We start from the raw sequence: 15,569 nt of genomic DNA on the forward strand, positions 1-15,569 counted from the left end.
AAGAGGGCAGCAGCTCCAAAAGTTTGCCTTTATTATAAACAACACAGAAACACGTGAACAGGTACAAATCTAGGCAAGACCTGGTGAGAATGAACAGAGGGCCAGGGACACGGAGGAATTCAAGTTTGGGTCTGAGCTGCCACCCAGAGTTCCCCTCCACCTTGGGTCCACATTGCCCCCTGACCCAAGGGTCCCACTGCCCAGACAATCTTGACAGGCACAGAAGCTGGACACTCGCTGGGGCTGTTGTTGGAGGAAGCAGGGAATGACGAGCGTCAGATGGTCCCTCTCAGTGGGCTATTCATGTCCCAGTGGTTTCAGCCCACTGAAATTTTCACACACCTTTTGCAACAGGATAAGGCATAATATTTGGCTAAAAGTAAAACGGATACACTGCAGGGAGAAGACACTTGAGTGTGTAGGTGGCACACTGACCACCTGTCATGGGCTGGCACCAGTAGAGGGTGACCTGTGGGTGCACATGGCTCCCCGGCGATCCCAGAGAGGAGCTGGGGACAGTCTGAGCAGATGGTTCATACAGGTGGATGAGGCTCTGCCTGGGGTGCTTTGATGCCCGAACGCTGCCTGCCCTCGCTGGGCGTAGCACAGGCCCAGGAGCTTGGAATTCCCACTCTAGTGACTTGAACCTTATTGCTGGGCCACAAGCCTTACCCACCTGCCTGCATCATGGCTCTGGTTCTTCTTGGCCTCAAGCAGTGGCCATTCCACCAAAAGGAGAGCACATGCATGCTGCCACCAAAAAAAAAACAAAAAAAAAAAAAACCGTGTGACTCTAGTGTGACATGGCCCTCTGGTCTCCTGGGGGTGGTCCGGAAAAGAGCTCTTTTGAGTCATTCTTTGAGTCTTGTAATTTCAAGAAGCATAATGTCAAGGGAGGAAGAGAACAAAGTATGTCCCAGCATCTCTGGCGAGGGCCGCTCACCACCACGTCAGCATTGTAAAAAAGCCTGTGTAGAGACAACTCACACACTCACTACTCATAAAGAGAACCGTGTCTGCGTTCGCATTCACACACACTCACACATCAATGGCAGCCAGAGACAGAGGCGTGCTCAAGGGCCGGCCTTCGGTGGGTCCATGTAGGCCGGGTTGTAAGGAGGCTGGCTGACAGGGTAGGGCATGGCTGCTCCTCCTGAAACAGAGAGGACACTCGGTGGTTGTAGGTCCCGTGGCTATAGTAGGGGGATCAGGTGTAGTGGAGGTGGCAGTGGTACTCACCAGTCAATGTCTCGTGGTAGGCCGGCGGGCCCATGGGCTGGGCTGGGTAGGGTGGTGGGTACTGCACTGGATAGGGTGCTGCTGGCATCCCTTGCTGTGGAGCTATGGGGTGGTAGCCCTGGTAGGTAGGTCCAGGGTAGCTGGGTGGCACACTTGGAGGAGGCTGTGGGTACGGGGCATGCACCACAGTGGTGGACGTGGTGGTGGTCACGACCGCTATAAAAGAGAAGCCCAGTCAGGACCCTCAGTCTCACCGTCTCCCTCCAGCTGAACCCAACTGGGGTCTTGAGCAGCAACCCCTGCCCCCCTGCAGTGGGTGTGCATAAGGACCAGAGTAAGGGTGGGGATAGACAGGCTTACGACGTGGTCTGCAGCACATCTTGTACAAACAGCAGCAGGAGCAAGTGAAGCAGACGATGATGGTGACCACACAGAGCACAAAGATGGTCAGGCCGATGGCTACCGTCGCCCCGAACCTGCAAAGTTGTCAAATCACAATCCAGGGTCATACACCATCTGCCAGGAGCAACACCACACCAATTCCCACACACACACACATCTTGCCCACCCCACCAGCTGATCAGCAGATGGTCATGGAACACAGGCCACAAGCCAGACACTGTGTGATCTGAGCCCAACTCTGCGACAGGAAACAGAATAGCTGGCGGGGCCAGGGAGGAAACAGATGTTGAAGGCAGGATGGCTCAGAAAGCAGAGGCTGATATTCCAGCAATGCCAAGGTTCACAAGGCAGACCAATGAGGAGAGAAAACGCATGGGGTGACAGCCTCACACAGCCACCTTTGTGCCCAAGGCAGAGCTGCTGGCCCCAGGTGCCAGCATTAGACCAGCTGTCCACACATCCCTGGAATCCCATGCTCTGACTAGCTGGCTGGCAGGTAAATTGTGTCAGGCAATGACAGGGACAGGCCTGATGTGGCCCTGCTGGTTTGGGACACCACAGTGTGACCTTCCCTGTGAGTAAGCAGGCCCTGGTCTGGGAAGTTCAGCAAAATTGACTTTCCTGACTGTCCCGCACTCTCCTCCCATTTCCAGAGGCCAAGTCAAGTCTATTGAAGGCAAACGCTTAGCTGCAGCAAGCGCATGTAGTTATGAAAGGAGCCAGATCAGCTGGAGTGGAGGCAGGGCCTTGCCTCGCTACCTGGGTGAGGGGCTTCTATCAGACCAAAACTGGGCAGCGCAGCCCAAGAGTCAAAGGAACCTTTCCCAGAGAGCCTTGAATGTGGCCCAAGGCCAGATCAGAGAGGTCTGCCCTTCTGCTCAACACAGGAGGCCCTTGCCTTTTCCTCACCCACAGCCCCCTTCTAGGAATCAAGGACCACACACACACACACACACACACACACACACACACCACAACACACTACAAAGTCATCACACATATGCACACAAATATACACACCTTGCACAAAATGATACACATTTACAAGGCCATCACACAATCACACATGAGCGCACAATGACACACTACAGGGATCTCACACACATACATATACATGCCACACTGCACAAAGAACAGGGCCTTCACACACACCACAGCAACACCCTACAGGGCCATCATACACACATACACACACACCACAATGACAATAGGTCTACCTCATGCACACTCACAAAATGACATGCTACAGGGCCATCATGTGTGTGTGCGCGCACACACGCGTGCGCACACACACACACATACACACACACAACGACAGACAACAGGGCCATCCTCTGCCTCTGATGCACATGCGCGCACACATGCCCACACAAGCACACAAACACAGCCCAAGCTCACCCCATATTAGCCTCAGACTTCACTCAGGGGCCTCTGGCATCCCCTACTTCCCGCTTTCTAAGAGTTTCGGATCTCCTCCCCTTCAGGGAAAAAGAAAGCAAATCTCCTTGGCCTGCCCGGGCCCGCCCCGGCCCGCCCTCTCTTGACGTCATGGCAGAAGGACAAACACTGGGGCCCTCTTAAAGACACAGCATGGCCCAGGCTCCCACCGCTCCCGGCTGCCACTCACATAGGGGCAGGGCAGCACTACCACTCAGGGTCTGAGAAGCCCCGCCTCTCACTCCTGCTCAGTGCCCAGGCGCTCCAGCAGAGCTTACAGCTACCCAGGCTCCCTATAGGGCCCCCCAGGCACCCCGCTCCCTCACCCCCCAATAAGGGTCCAGAAAGAGATAGTATTGCAGGCACGATGCTCGCCTTGCACCTGGCTGACCAGTGTTCATCCCTGGCACCCAGTATGATCCCTTGCATCCCTACAGGAGGATGTGGCCCAAAAAACAAAAATCAAAAATTCTAAATAAACCAAGCTCCTTATATACTCAAAACTCCCATGCCCCGACCCTCATCCCCTCCCCCTCATCTTCTCACTGCTCCAGACACATCCTACTTCTTTCAGCTCTGGAAAGACCTTCAGGGACTTTGCCCAGCGGGACCCGTCCACCTTCTCTTCCATCCCCATCCACTCCCTCCTGCTCACCCTGCAGACCTCAGCACAAAACTTCATTTCTGTGGCCAGGAGTAATCTATTCAATGCAAAAGGCTCAGGGTCCACTCTGGGGACACACAGAGTCCCTCCAGCACTGCTAGAAGAAGCCCTAGAGCATGTGTGCGCTCACACGCGCGCACGCACACACACACACACACACACACACACACACTCACACTCACACCGCCCCATTACCTGTAAGGAGGCAAGCCAGGTCAGGTTCCTTAACAAATGCTCTCCCAGAATTTAATCAGTATCTGGCCCCATGCACTTGTTGTGGCTCACAGCGTGGCCCAGGGTAGATGTTCACTAAATCCCTGAGGAATAGAATAAATTCCCACGGGGCCCCTAGGGTAGGGTAGGACAGTCAAGCCTGAGACTTTGAAAAAATACAATACTGGGATGGGGGTCACTGGGTCCATGGCACATGTCACAGTACTCATGGAACCACCCCTCCAAGGGGTGGGAACGGGGGCTCCCCACACTAGGCTCCATCTTAGTCAAGGCAAGGCATGCAAAGCAGAGGAGGGCAAAAGGTCAGGGGAGAAGGGAGTGCGGTGAGGCTCATGCCTCCTGCCTCTCCTTCCCCTAAGCTGCATCTCTTCCACCAGGCTATTTCTGTTTTCTTTCTTACTCTGCGTTTTTTGTTTGTTTGCGGGGAGGAGCATACCCAGCCATGATCTGGGGCTATTCCTGGCTCTGTGCTGGAGAGGTGAGGGGGTTAGGAGTGGGATCACTCCTAGCAGGGCTAGAGTGCAACAGGAATCCAACCCAGAACTCCGAATGCAAAAGCACATGCTCAGCCCTTGAGCCACCTTCCTGCCCTCATTTCCTCTGTAACGCAGAGCATCAAGCGGGGCTCCTGAGCTCTGTGGATCACTGCCCAAGAAGGGGCATGCTCTCTGGTTAGACAGCATCAGAACTGAGGTGTATTCTCGTTGGCACGTTGCTATGAGGAGGTCCACACCACACACCAGGCTTCCAATATACCCTCTCTGAAAACCAGTCTCAAGACACCAAATCAGATCTGTGCCACTATCCTTTAATTATCCACCTGCAACCAGCCCGCCTTGCAGTGCTCAATAATCAGGACAAGAGCTTCCTAGCATAAGAAGCAAAGGTCTTGGGGATCAGACACAGCTTCCTGGTGCCCCATCCAGGCCCTTAAACCCTCTCTGGGCGGGCCACCAGAGCTCCCGTCCCCTCCAGCACGCATGCACCCAGCTTGCAGGTTTCACTTACCCTGACATGGGATCATCGTCCATGCTGAACTTCAGAGCTGTGCCCAGCTGCTCCCGCGGGGCTGTGTTCAGAGCAGCAGCCACACTGAGAAGAAAAAAAAAAATCTCGGTTCACACCCAAGTCACAGAACAGGTGGGGAGGCACTTACCTTCCAAGCACCGCAAATGGTCCCCCAATCACGGCAGGAGTGAACCCTGAGCACAGAGTCAGAGGACCCTCTGAGTACCTCCGAAACTCCGAAACAAAAGCCAACGAACCAAAAAATTCTATGTCGAACTGTCACAGTGGTAGCTCTGATGGCCTCCTCAGGACAGATAATACACACGAAGAAAGTGTACAGGGGACTACAGGGTGTCCAGGGTGGACTACATGTGAAACCACAGAACACTGCTCAAAAGAGATTTGAAAAGGGGCCCAAAGGAATAAAGAAGGGGCTCAGAGCATCTTGCTTGCAAGAGTTCGGGCCTGAGTTCAAATTTTCTGTGCCCACGTATGCTGGGCACGATTCTGACAACTCTGTGTCAAAAGGAACCCCTGACCGCACTATGGCCAGGAGTCTATAAGCATCACCAAAAAAAGGGGTTCAACACCCAAGAAACACCACAACTTTAAAGAAAAAATGTGCATGTGCACCAGCCAGGAAGTATGACCCACAGTGAGCACAGGTGTGAGAGCCACAGTGAGCCCCGTAAACACCACAAATGTTACTTGCATGCCTCGATTAAGAATGGGGGCAGGGCTGGAGCAGTAGCACAGCGGGTAGGGTGTTTGCCTTGCACGAGGCCAACCAGGTTCGATTCCCAGCATCCCATATGGTCCCCTGAGCACTGCCAGGAGTAATTCCTGAGTGCATGAGCCAGGAGCAACCCCTGTGCATTGCCGAGTATGACCCCCAAAAAAAGAGAGTGTGGGCACAAGGGCCAGGGGTAACACAGAGGGTAAGTGTTTGCCTTGTAGGCAACTGACCTGGGTTCAATCGCCAGCACGGCATATGGTCCCGCAAGTCCCACCAGGAGTGATCCCTGAGCCAGGAGTAAGCCCTGAGCACTGCTGGGTATGGCCCCAAATCCAATATATAAATAAAACCCAAGAATGTGAGGCCAGGAGAGCACATGTGCAGGCTCTGTAGTAACTACTCAGCAAGGGCAAAACCCGGTCCACAGCACTACTGAGCACGTGAACCCCAGCAACCTCCATGGCTGAAAACTATGGGAACACAGAGCCTGGCAAGCATGCAACTCGGGTCACACCAGAGAGTGACCCAGGGACTCCCAGTGGAGTGGTGTTCAGGAGACTGTGTAGTGTTTATCAAACCCAAGGCTCCTGCATGCAAAGTGTGTGCTCAGCCTGCTAAACTCTAGCCCATCAGCACAGTGGACTTTGTTGTGGCACCGGGTTCCGAAGAACAGAGTCACTGGGACACCATACTGAGCACATGTGGACAGATCAGGGGTTCAACTCAGGGCCTCATGCTGGCAAAGCAGGTACTTTGCATTTTTGTTTTTGTTTTAGGGTCAGGAGTCATTTTTGGCTCTGCACTCAGGGAATTACTCCTGATAGTGCTTGGAGGACTTTATAGAATGCTGGGGATTGAACCCAGGTATGCAAGGCAAATGCCCTACCTGCTGTACTATCTCTCTGGTCCCCAGGGAAGTACTTTTTGTCATTGTATCACCTCCTGGGCTTGATCCCTAACACTACAAAATCCAAGAGAAAGGAGGAGAAAAAAAGCAAGAGAGAGAAGAAGAAATAAATTTAAAGAACACTGAAACTAAACAAAAACAACAACAAATCAGTAAGTGATTAGATGGACTTTACAGAGGATGAGCTATCACTACGACATGATCAATTAACTTGAGCATATGTTCAAACTGATATATATATAGAAACCCAGTCATCAAAATAAAGTGGAAAATGTAAATACAGAAGCTGTAAGTGAAATACGGAACAGAATTTACGGAAGATCTTAGACATATGATTAGCGCCTGAAAGGAGCAGAGAGCAGCTGCAGGAACAGATCGTTACAGAGAGGGTGTGGGTGGGGGCGTAGCTCAGCAGTAAAGAGCAGGGCTTGCACGTAGGAGGTCCGAGTTTGAGACCCCGCACTATGAGAGAAAATAAAAAAGTGATAACGACTAACATCTTTTTCACTGATTAAAAATAACCGAGAGACAGAACAGCAGGTAGGGCACTTGCCTGCATGCGGCCAATCCAGGTTCGATCCCCAGCATCCCATATATCCCTTAGCACTTCCAGGAGCAATTCCTGAGCGCAGTCAGGAGTAACTCCTGATCATCATCAAATGTTGCCCCAAACCAAAATAATCGTCAAAACAACCATGAAACAAACACTGTCCTCCTATTCATCGATTTTGCTCCAGCGGGCCCAGTAATGTCTCCATTTTGAGACTTGTTGTTACTGTGTTTGGCATACTGTTACTGTGTTTGTTACTTGTTATTGTGTTCGGAGTATTACATCAAGGGTAGCTTGCCAGGCTTTGCTGTGCAGGTGAGATACTCTCGGCAGCTTGCCGGGCTCTCCGAGAGGGGCAGAGGAATCGATTCCAGCTCGGCCAGGCTGGCTGCGCGCAAGGCAAATGCTCTACCGCAGTGCTATCACTAGTAAAATAATAATAAAAATAAAATAAGCAAGGATTTCAAGAAGTGCTGAGAATTCTAAGCAGCCTAAATTTAGTGGGGGGGAAAATAAAACACATCTAGACCACCACAGTAAGATTACTGAAAAGAAAAAAAAAGTGTTAAAAATATGTGGTTTTTTCAGCTGGAGCAAAAATATATATGGCCCCATATGTCGTCCCCCCCCCCCTCCCCAGCACTGCCAGGAGTAGTTCCTGAGTGCAGAACCAGGGTGTGACCCAAAAATCATATATATATATATATATAATACTTTTTTTTTAAAATCACAGTGGGGGCTCCCAAGTGGGAAGAGGAAGGAGAGCGAGAGCAAGAGAGAGAGAGAGAGAGAGTATACCAGAAAAGGAGCTTGCCTGGAAGCAGCCAAGCTTGGTTTAATCCCTAAGACCCCAAATAGTCCCCCAAGCCTTGCAATGGAGCAATAATAAACTGTCAGCTGACCTGAAGAAGCAACAGTCCTCATGATGCTCAGAAACTGAGGCAATCAAGGGAAAACGACTTCAACAAAGACAAAGAAAGTGAGAGGAAATTTAAGGAGAGTCCAAACAGAAATCACAGAATTAAAAAATACAAGGGCCGGAGAGAGTGCATACATCTCTATCTCTCTAGGGAATACTCTCTCTCTCTCTCTCTCTCTCTCTCTCTCTCTCTCTCTCTCTCTCTCTCTCACCCGGATTCAATGCCTGTCACTAGACTCTTGCCAGGAATAAGCCCTGAGCATCATCAGGTTGGATATGGCCCAGAAACAAAACTAAAATAACAACAACAACAATAATAAAATACAGTCCTTGGGCTAGGGAGATAGCACAGGGGTTAGGGGCACCTGCTTCTCATGCCTATGACCCCAGTTCATCCCAGTATCAGGCAGATGTGGCTCAGCAGCAAAGTACATGCTTTACGTGCATGAGGCGAGGCGTGACCCGCAGAACTGCAGAAGAAAACAATAAAACTCCCAGGGATTGGAGCAGTGGGTAAGGCACTTACTTGCCTTGCACACAGCTGACCATGGTTTGATTCCCAGCATCCCTTATGCTCACCTGAGCCCTGCCAGGAGTGATCTCTGGGCTCAGAGCCAGGAGTAAGCCCCGAGCATCACCAGAGTGGCTCCAGAAAGTAAACAAAAAACTCCCAGCACTGTAGGATAACATTGCCACAGGGAGCTTAAGTTTATCGGGTTACACCCATCACAGTGCTCCCGAGTTACTCCCAATCCTCTGTTTATCTGTAAACTCTTCTCTGTGCTCTCCTCCCCATCCAGTTAATCACCTTTTCTCCCTATTCAGATTCTGTTAGCTTGTAAGATCAGATCCTTCTAAGGACACTGAACATGTATTGTAAGTTATGTCTTTTGCATAGTTTACCTTAAAGCAATGTCCTTTCTGTATGGACACAGGAAGACAGTTAATATTATGCTTTGTAACTTGGGAGTTGATTGACTCCAAATAATATTTACTCCTAGGCATCTGCTTTCTTGACTCAGTTGCCCTCGCTTCCTAGCTCCCCAAAAGCAGGGTCCCAATGAGGGACTGAATGGATCCAGGGCAAGCTGTGAGCTACCCTGGCATCGAAATGGGTCAGGCCAAAGCACCACAATACTCAACTAGAAGTTGAGAGCATGATCATGGACAAATGCTGTCATGACCCAAAGGTAAGTAACGACAAGACTAGGATCCTGCTGGGGCTAGGAAGACTAACCTGGCCTGAGGATTGCAGAATATATAGTGAGATGTCCTCAGGAAGAACCAAACTGTAAGTTTACATCTCTTTCTGTGCTCATACAGAATGACATTGCTAGAAATATTGGAAGTAGATTTACTGCAACTATTTAAGTAGATTACTAGCTGAGGAAAGAACACAACCTTGGGGCTGGAGCAATAGCACAGCGGGTAGGGCGTCTGCCTTGCACGCAGCTGACCTAGGTTCGATTTCCAGCATCCCATATGGTCCCCCGAGCACCGCCAGGAGTGATTCCTGAGTGCATGAACCAGGAGTAACTCCTGTGCAACACTGGGTGTGACCCAAAAAGCAAAAAAAAAAAAAAAAAAAAACCACCCTTGTTGGGATCCCACCCTTGAGCCTAGTAATCTGGAATAATCTCTTTAGATCTTTAGATGAGATTTTATCCTTGAGTTAATCTCCTGGAGGAGTGGTCTTACCTCTCTTTGCTGATTTGTTAATGTTCAACCCACCTTTGTGTCAACACCCTACATAAACTAAGACTGAAACTCAAAGGGGGCTAGGGCTCGAGAGAGCAGAGAGAGAAGGCTCAGGCTGAGGAGGAGGCTGAGGCTCAGACTTGGGCTCAAGCTCGGGCTCAGGCTTGGGTTCGAGAGAGCAGAGACTGAGGCTCAGGTTGAGGCTCAGGCAGAGGCTCAGGCTGAGGCGCGGGCTCGGGCTCGAGAGCTCAGTCTCCAGAGGGCAGAGTCAGAGGTGAGAGTGAAGATTGGAATAAACTACAATTGATACCGACCAGCCTGGCCCTTGTTCCTTCCTTCGCCTACCTTGCCCTCGACCTCCCCGGGGTGGGGGAAGCGAAGTGAGACTACTGGACGCGGGCAGCAAGAGAGATAAGAGCGCCACCGGACCTTTTGAAAACACACACGGCAATGCAGGGCCTCTGAGTATAGCCCTTGAAGTCCCTGAGATCTAAGCCCAATGACCACAGCACGACAGTGCCCAAGCGGCACAGTACCCCAGCTCTAGTACTCAACCATCTGGCCCAGTTGGCTGAAAATCAGAGCGAGTGATCCCAGGCCCTCTGAGCACTGTTTGGGACCCTCTCCCCCAAGTATTCAGGAAATATTTATGTCTCTGTGTTCGGGAGGAACCTCTGCTGGTGCTTACAGGGCCATATGCTGCACTGGGAGTCAAACCCGGGTCCTGAAGTCAAGCACCTTGACCCCGTTCGGTCTCTCTGTCTAAAAGATTATTTTTAGATTATTTCAGCACTTGGGGCCAGAGAGAGCTCAGGGGTTAAGGCACTTGCCTTTCATGCAGCGGACTCCGTGGCATCTGTATGCCCCCAGAGCCCTGCCAGGAGTGATCCTTGAGCAGGGGCAGGAGTAAGGCCACAACAGGTGTGGCCCAAAACACAAAAAGATTTCAAGCATTTAAGATATAAATTTCTCTCTAAAAAGTGATAGAACAGCAGGTAGGGTGTTTTCCTTGCATGCAGCCAACCTGGATTCAATCAGCAGCATCCCATATGATTCCCTAAGTACCACCAGGAGTAATTCCTGATTGCAGAGGCAGGAGTAATCCCTGAAGCATCTCAACAGCAACAGTGTGACCCAAAAATCAAAAACAAACTAACAAAAAATTTCTCTCTAAAAATTATTTTCTCTCTCTCTCTCTCTCTCTCTCTCTCTCTCTCCCCCCCCCCCCCCTCTTTTTTGGGAGGCGGACTTTGAAGTACACTACATATGATTTTCAGCATTGCATATGGGCATCACCAGGAGTAACCCCGGAGCACAGTATCAGGAGCCCCACCAGGAGTGCCCCAAAATTTTTCAAAAAAAAAAAAAATCAAAATATATTTGTGAAACATAAGGCCATACTGAACCTGCCGGAAGCATCAGGTGACCACAGTGCAGAGCATTGCTCCCAAGAGCACCAGGGAAGCCTCTGGCAATGCCTCACCACTCTGTGACCTGGAAATTGGCCCCTGGGTACACTTCCAAGAAATTCTCCACAGCTCAATAAAAGGCAGAAGCAAATGAACAAAGATGCTTGCTGTAGCCATCTGTAGTAGCGATGATATGGGCTGAGCAGGGGAGGGCACAGGGCAGAGTGAATAGGTCTTACCACACCGCGTAGAACTCCAAAGGGGCCTCGATATGCACAAAGCAGCACAGACTGGGCAAGTACACAACAGAAGGGAAATGCCCTGACCAGAAAACTGGTGGCCAAGGGGTTAGGGAGAACTGGAGCAGTCATGGGAGAATCAAGTAAATCTGGAGGGTTCAGAGATAGTACAGCAGGTAGGGCTTTTGCCTTGCACACAGTCAACTCAGGCCCAATCCTTGACATCCTTATGATCCTCTGAGCACTTTCAGAGTAATTCCTGAATCCATAGCCAAACGTAATCACTGAGTATTGCTGGGTGTGACCCAAAAACCAAAAAATTAAATAAAAATAAAGCAAATCTGAAGCGAGAGAAGCAGTACAGTGGGTAGGAAGGGCATTTGCCTTGCACACAGCTAACCCGGGACTGATCCCCAGCATTGCATAGGATTGCATTTACAGCCTGCTAGGAGTGACCCCTGAGGCTAGGAATAAATTCTGAGCACCACCTGGTATGGCCCCCAAACCAAAATAATAATACAATTAAAAATAAATAAATGGGGGCCAGACCAATAGTACAGCAGGTAGAGCATTTGCCTTGCATGTGGCTGACCCGGGATCAATTCCTGGCATCCATTATGGTCCCCCAAGCACCACCAGGGGTAACCCCTGATCATCGCCAGGTGTGACCCAAAAAAGGAAAAAAAAACACTGAAGTAAATTTGTAAGAGCACCTTGTAAAGGAAACATAGAATATTGCAAAGGGCACCACTGGATAGGAGCACATATCTTGGTTATCGGCTCATGAAACCATCTTTTGGTGTATGTGGGGGGGGGGGGCCTTGGCATTGTGGGGACACACTCAGCAGTGATCAGGGCTAACTCCTGGCTCTGCACTCAGGAATTACTCCTGGAGGGTTTAGGGGACCATATGGGATGCTGGGGATTGAACCTGGGTCAGCCACATGCAAGGCAAACACCCTCCCCACTGCACTATCTCTCTCGCCCCCCATGAAACCATCTATATTCTACACCCAAGTGTAAATCCATGGGTCATGCCAGAAGGTCAAGTTATGATCCACAGGCAGGGTCACAAGATGGTACATGCAGAGATCACAGCCCACCAGATGCAGGCGTGTCCTGAGGAGTACTCATACCAAAGTGCCCGCTCTGAGGATATGCTGGGATAAGGGAAATGCACAGCTGGCTGCTTGGTCAGCTGGATAAGGTGGAGCCTTCCAGGATGAGGGAGAGAGAAACATACAATAAACTGAACAGAGTCTCCAACAGAGAGGGCCCCCTGGAGGAGGTGGGGCGGGGGCAAGGTGATCTCTCTCCATGCGCCCACCCACCTGTTGCCCACCAGTGCACCCACCTGGCCACAACACAGCTCTCCGGGTTCTGCACTCGCTTCCTCACATCAGAGCAGCAATACTGGTCACTGCAGGTGCCACAGCAGAACACGGGACAGAACTCAGGGAAGCCACGTCCACTGGAAGCCACACACACCTCACCTTGGGCTGCAGCAGAGACACACCTGTTTGCCTGGGGCCACGGGGCCCAGTCTCACACCAGGCCTCAGCCACATCCGGTCAGCACAGCACCTATCCCAGCATGACCAGAGGGCACAAACAAACTGGGCAGATTCAGTCACTGGCCTCCGCTGGCCACCACCCCTACCAGTCTTGCCCTACCTACTGGGCAGCACTGGCTCCTAACTGGGTCCCCCTCTGCCCGCCACTCTGCACACCCTCGGCTGGCAGATGGACTTGCTTAGTGTTTCACAGGGTCACCCCCTGCTCTCCACAACTCTCACCCCAGTCCCCCTTACCACGGGATCAATTCCAGGGTCTACAATGCAGGGGACAAGCCACAAGGACCTTGATGGTCACCCTCACTTCCCACCCTGGTTCACTCTGTCCCTATTCGTTCCTGTTTCCCATCCCCCACCTACTTCCAGGCCTTCTTTCTGGCATTCCAGAAGCCACCCCAACCTTGCCCTGATGACTGACAGCACCCCCGCAGCTGTTCCAGGGCTTGGGGTGACCAGACGGTTAGAAAGCTCCAGGAATTCACTACAATGTCCCCATGTCTCCTCAGAGGCTGGACGTGTCAGGCAGCAGCAGACGGGGTACACACCAAATGAAATGCCAAGTGCAGGGAAAAGGGCCACTTGCTAACCCCCAGTGGCCTGGCACATTCTGCCCCTGCCTGGCCAGGACCGGTGAACAATTACGTGTCTGCAGAGGCAGCAGGGTCCACTCGGCATCATAACCTTAGGGCCATGGGCAGAGTAGGGTGGCTATAGAGAGGAGGAAGCTGGGAATGAGATGATGGCTTCACTCTGGGTAACTGTTGGCAGAACCCTGCTCTGGGCAAGGCCTGCTGGACCTTGAGTCCACAACAGACCCAGCATGGCAGGTGACCCCACCTCCAGCCTAAACAGGCAGGCCAGGGCCTTGTGCTGGAGCAGAGAGTGGGGGCGGGGCTGGGAAATCCTTTCTAGCTAGTGGGCCCCCAGCCACTCAGGATGGACTGTCCTCCTTGCTCACTCCCCCATTCCAGCCATCAGATCCTCAGGACCCCTGGTGCAGAGGGTCGGGGGCAGATCCCTACTCAGACCAGTCAGCTCTGGTCTGACCTCTGGGTTCCAGATCATCCTCAACCCAGAGGGCCTCTGGGTTCCAGATCATCCCCAACCCAGAGGCCCTCTGAGACGGAAGCCATAGAAGGAAGTGGGACCTCCCTGAAGGAGACAGGGCAAGGAACCTCTGATGAAGACACCATGGGGAGTCCCCCTACAGCTGTCTGGGACCCAGACACTTGGCAGCTACTACAGAGGACGGCTCCCTCCCCCACATGCCCGGGCAGAACAATGGGCTGGGTCCCTGCTGGCACACAGCGGTGTTGAGTCCTGGGGTCCTGCGCCAGGGGTTGGGGGGGGAGGTTGGGACCGTCGGGGTGGGGTGGGGGAGTCCTGCGCCGGTCAGGGGGTGGGGGTCTGGCAGTCCCTGGGGGTGGTCCTGCGCCTGGGGGTAGAAGTCAGGCAGTCCTGGGAGGTCCTGCCCCTGGGGGTGGAGGGAGTTGGGGTCAGGCAGTCCTGGGGGTCCTGCGCCTGGGGATAGGGGTCAGGCAGTCCTGGGGGGTCCTGCGCCTGGGGTTGGGGGGGAGTCGGGGTCAAGCAGTCCTGAGGGTCCTGTGAGTCTCGCCGCCCCTACTCCGCCCCCCCCACCCCCCCCAGCACGGAGCTCACCCCCAGGTGGCGGCGCCAGCAGCAGCAGCAGTAGCGGCAGCGGCAGCGCGATCCGTGGCGCGGATCCCGGCACTGCCATGGCTGGACGGACGGACCGACGGCCGGAAGCACCAGGGTCGGGGGTAGCTCAGACTTTGCGACCCAAGAGGCCCGGCGTGTCCTCGCCCCGCCCCGGCCGTTCCGGGAACCCCGGAGGGAGAGGAGGGGAGAGGGCGGGGAAGCGGACGCCCCTCCCAGGCCACGTCCGGTGTCTGCTCCCTCACTCCCAAGTTGCCTGGGCTTCCCGGTACTTTCCCATCCGTTGGAGGGTCGCCCGAGGGTCTCCCCAGAACCTCCTGCAGCAACTGGGACGCCTGCCCTGTGCTATGGGAGCCCGGATGCAGACCCTCTCAGGCTCTTGAGGGTGCTCATTGGCACCGAGAGGAACCCAAGGACCAGGTTAGCCTTGTGGACAATGCCCAGGGCACATGTTGGCACTCTATGGGTGCCCTACAGATAGGGGACCCCATCTGGAAGCCAAGTCTGAAGTCAGCCCACCCCGCTTTGGTGACACCTTTCATCCCTTGGTTATCCAACCCCCAGGCCTGGTGGGGTTGTGAAAGCAGCAGCCCTGGGCACTCGCTCCAGCCATCTTCTGGCTCCAGGGGTGGGGGTGGGGGCAGGACGGTACCTTTATCTGCTCCCTTGCTGGCCACTGGCCTTGCTGTGATGCGGGGTGATGACTAGCTCCTCTGCCTGGGACAGGGGGTCTCCCAGAGCCGGGAGAAAGAGCTAAAGCACCTGCCTTAGCCTCTGAGGCCACTGAACAGGCCAACACAGGGACCAGCAGATTCTATACTTCTGGTCATAGATGACGTCTGTCTGTCCCCTGTGTCCCTTCTCAAAGGACACTAAC

The 15,569-nt window shown here is 52.9% G+C and overlaps 1 protein-coding gene across 2 annotated transcripts; it reads right to left on the reverse strand.

Annotated features, from left to right (window-relative positions):
• Positions 1 to 14: 14 nt before the first annotated feature.
• SHISA5 (shisa family member 5) lies at positions 15 to 14,856 on the reverse strand. 2 transcript variants are annotated; one of them, XM_056129340.1, is made up of 6 exons: positions 14,675 to 14,856; positions 12,797 to 12,941; positions 4,985 to 5,068; positions 1,600 to 1,715; positions 1,240 to 1,455; positions 15 to 1,153 (listed from the first exon to the last, which is right to left on the reverse strand). In XM_056129340.1, the coding sequence occupies exons 1-6, from the start codon at positions 14,751 to 14,753 to the stop codon at positions 1,074 to 1,076; spliced, it is 720 nt and encodes a 239-aa protein (XP_055985315.1). In that variant the 5' UTR covers positions 14,754 to 14,856; the 3' UTR covers positions 15 to 1,073. The 2 variants fall into 2 exon arrangements, with proteins under 2 accessions (XP_055985315.1, XP_055985317.1); XM_056129342.1 differs by lacking the exons at positions 4,985 to 5,068; positions 12,797 to 12,941; positions 14,675 to 14,856 and adding an exon at positions 3,040 to 3,173.
• Positions 14,857 to 15,569: the final 713 nt, after the last annotated feature.

The sequence above is a fragment of the Sorex fumeus genome, unplaced genomic scaffold (assembly GCF_029834395.1).
Source record: "Sorex fumeus unplaced genomic scaffold, SorFum_2.1 ptg000072l, whole genome shotgun sequence".
In the NCBI taxonomy this organism is placed as follows: domain Eukaryota; kingdom Metazoa; phylum Chordata; class Mammalia; order Eulipotyphla; family Soricidae; genus Sorex; species Sorex fumeus.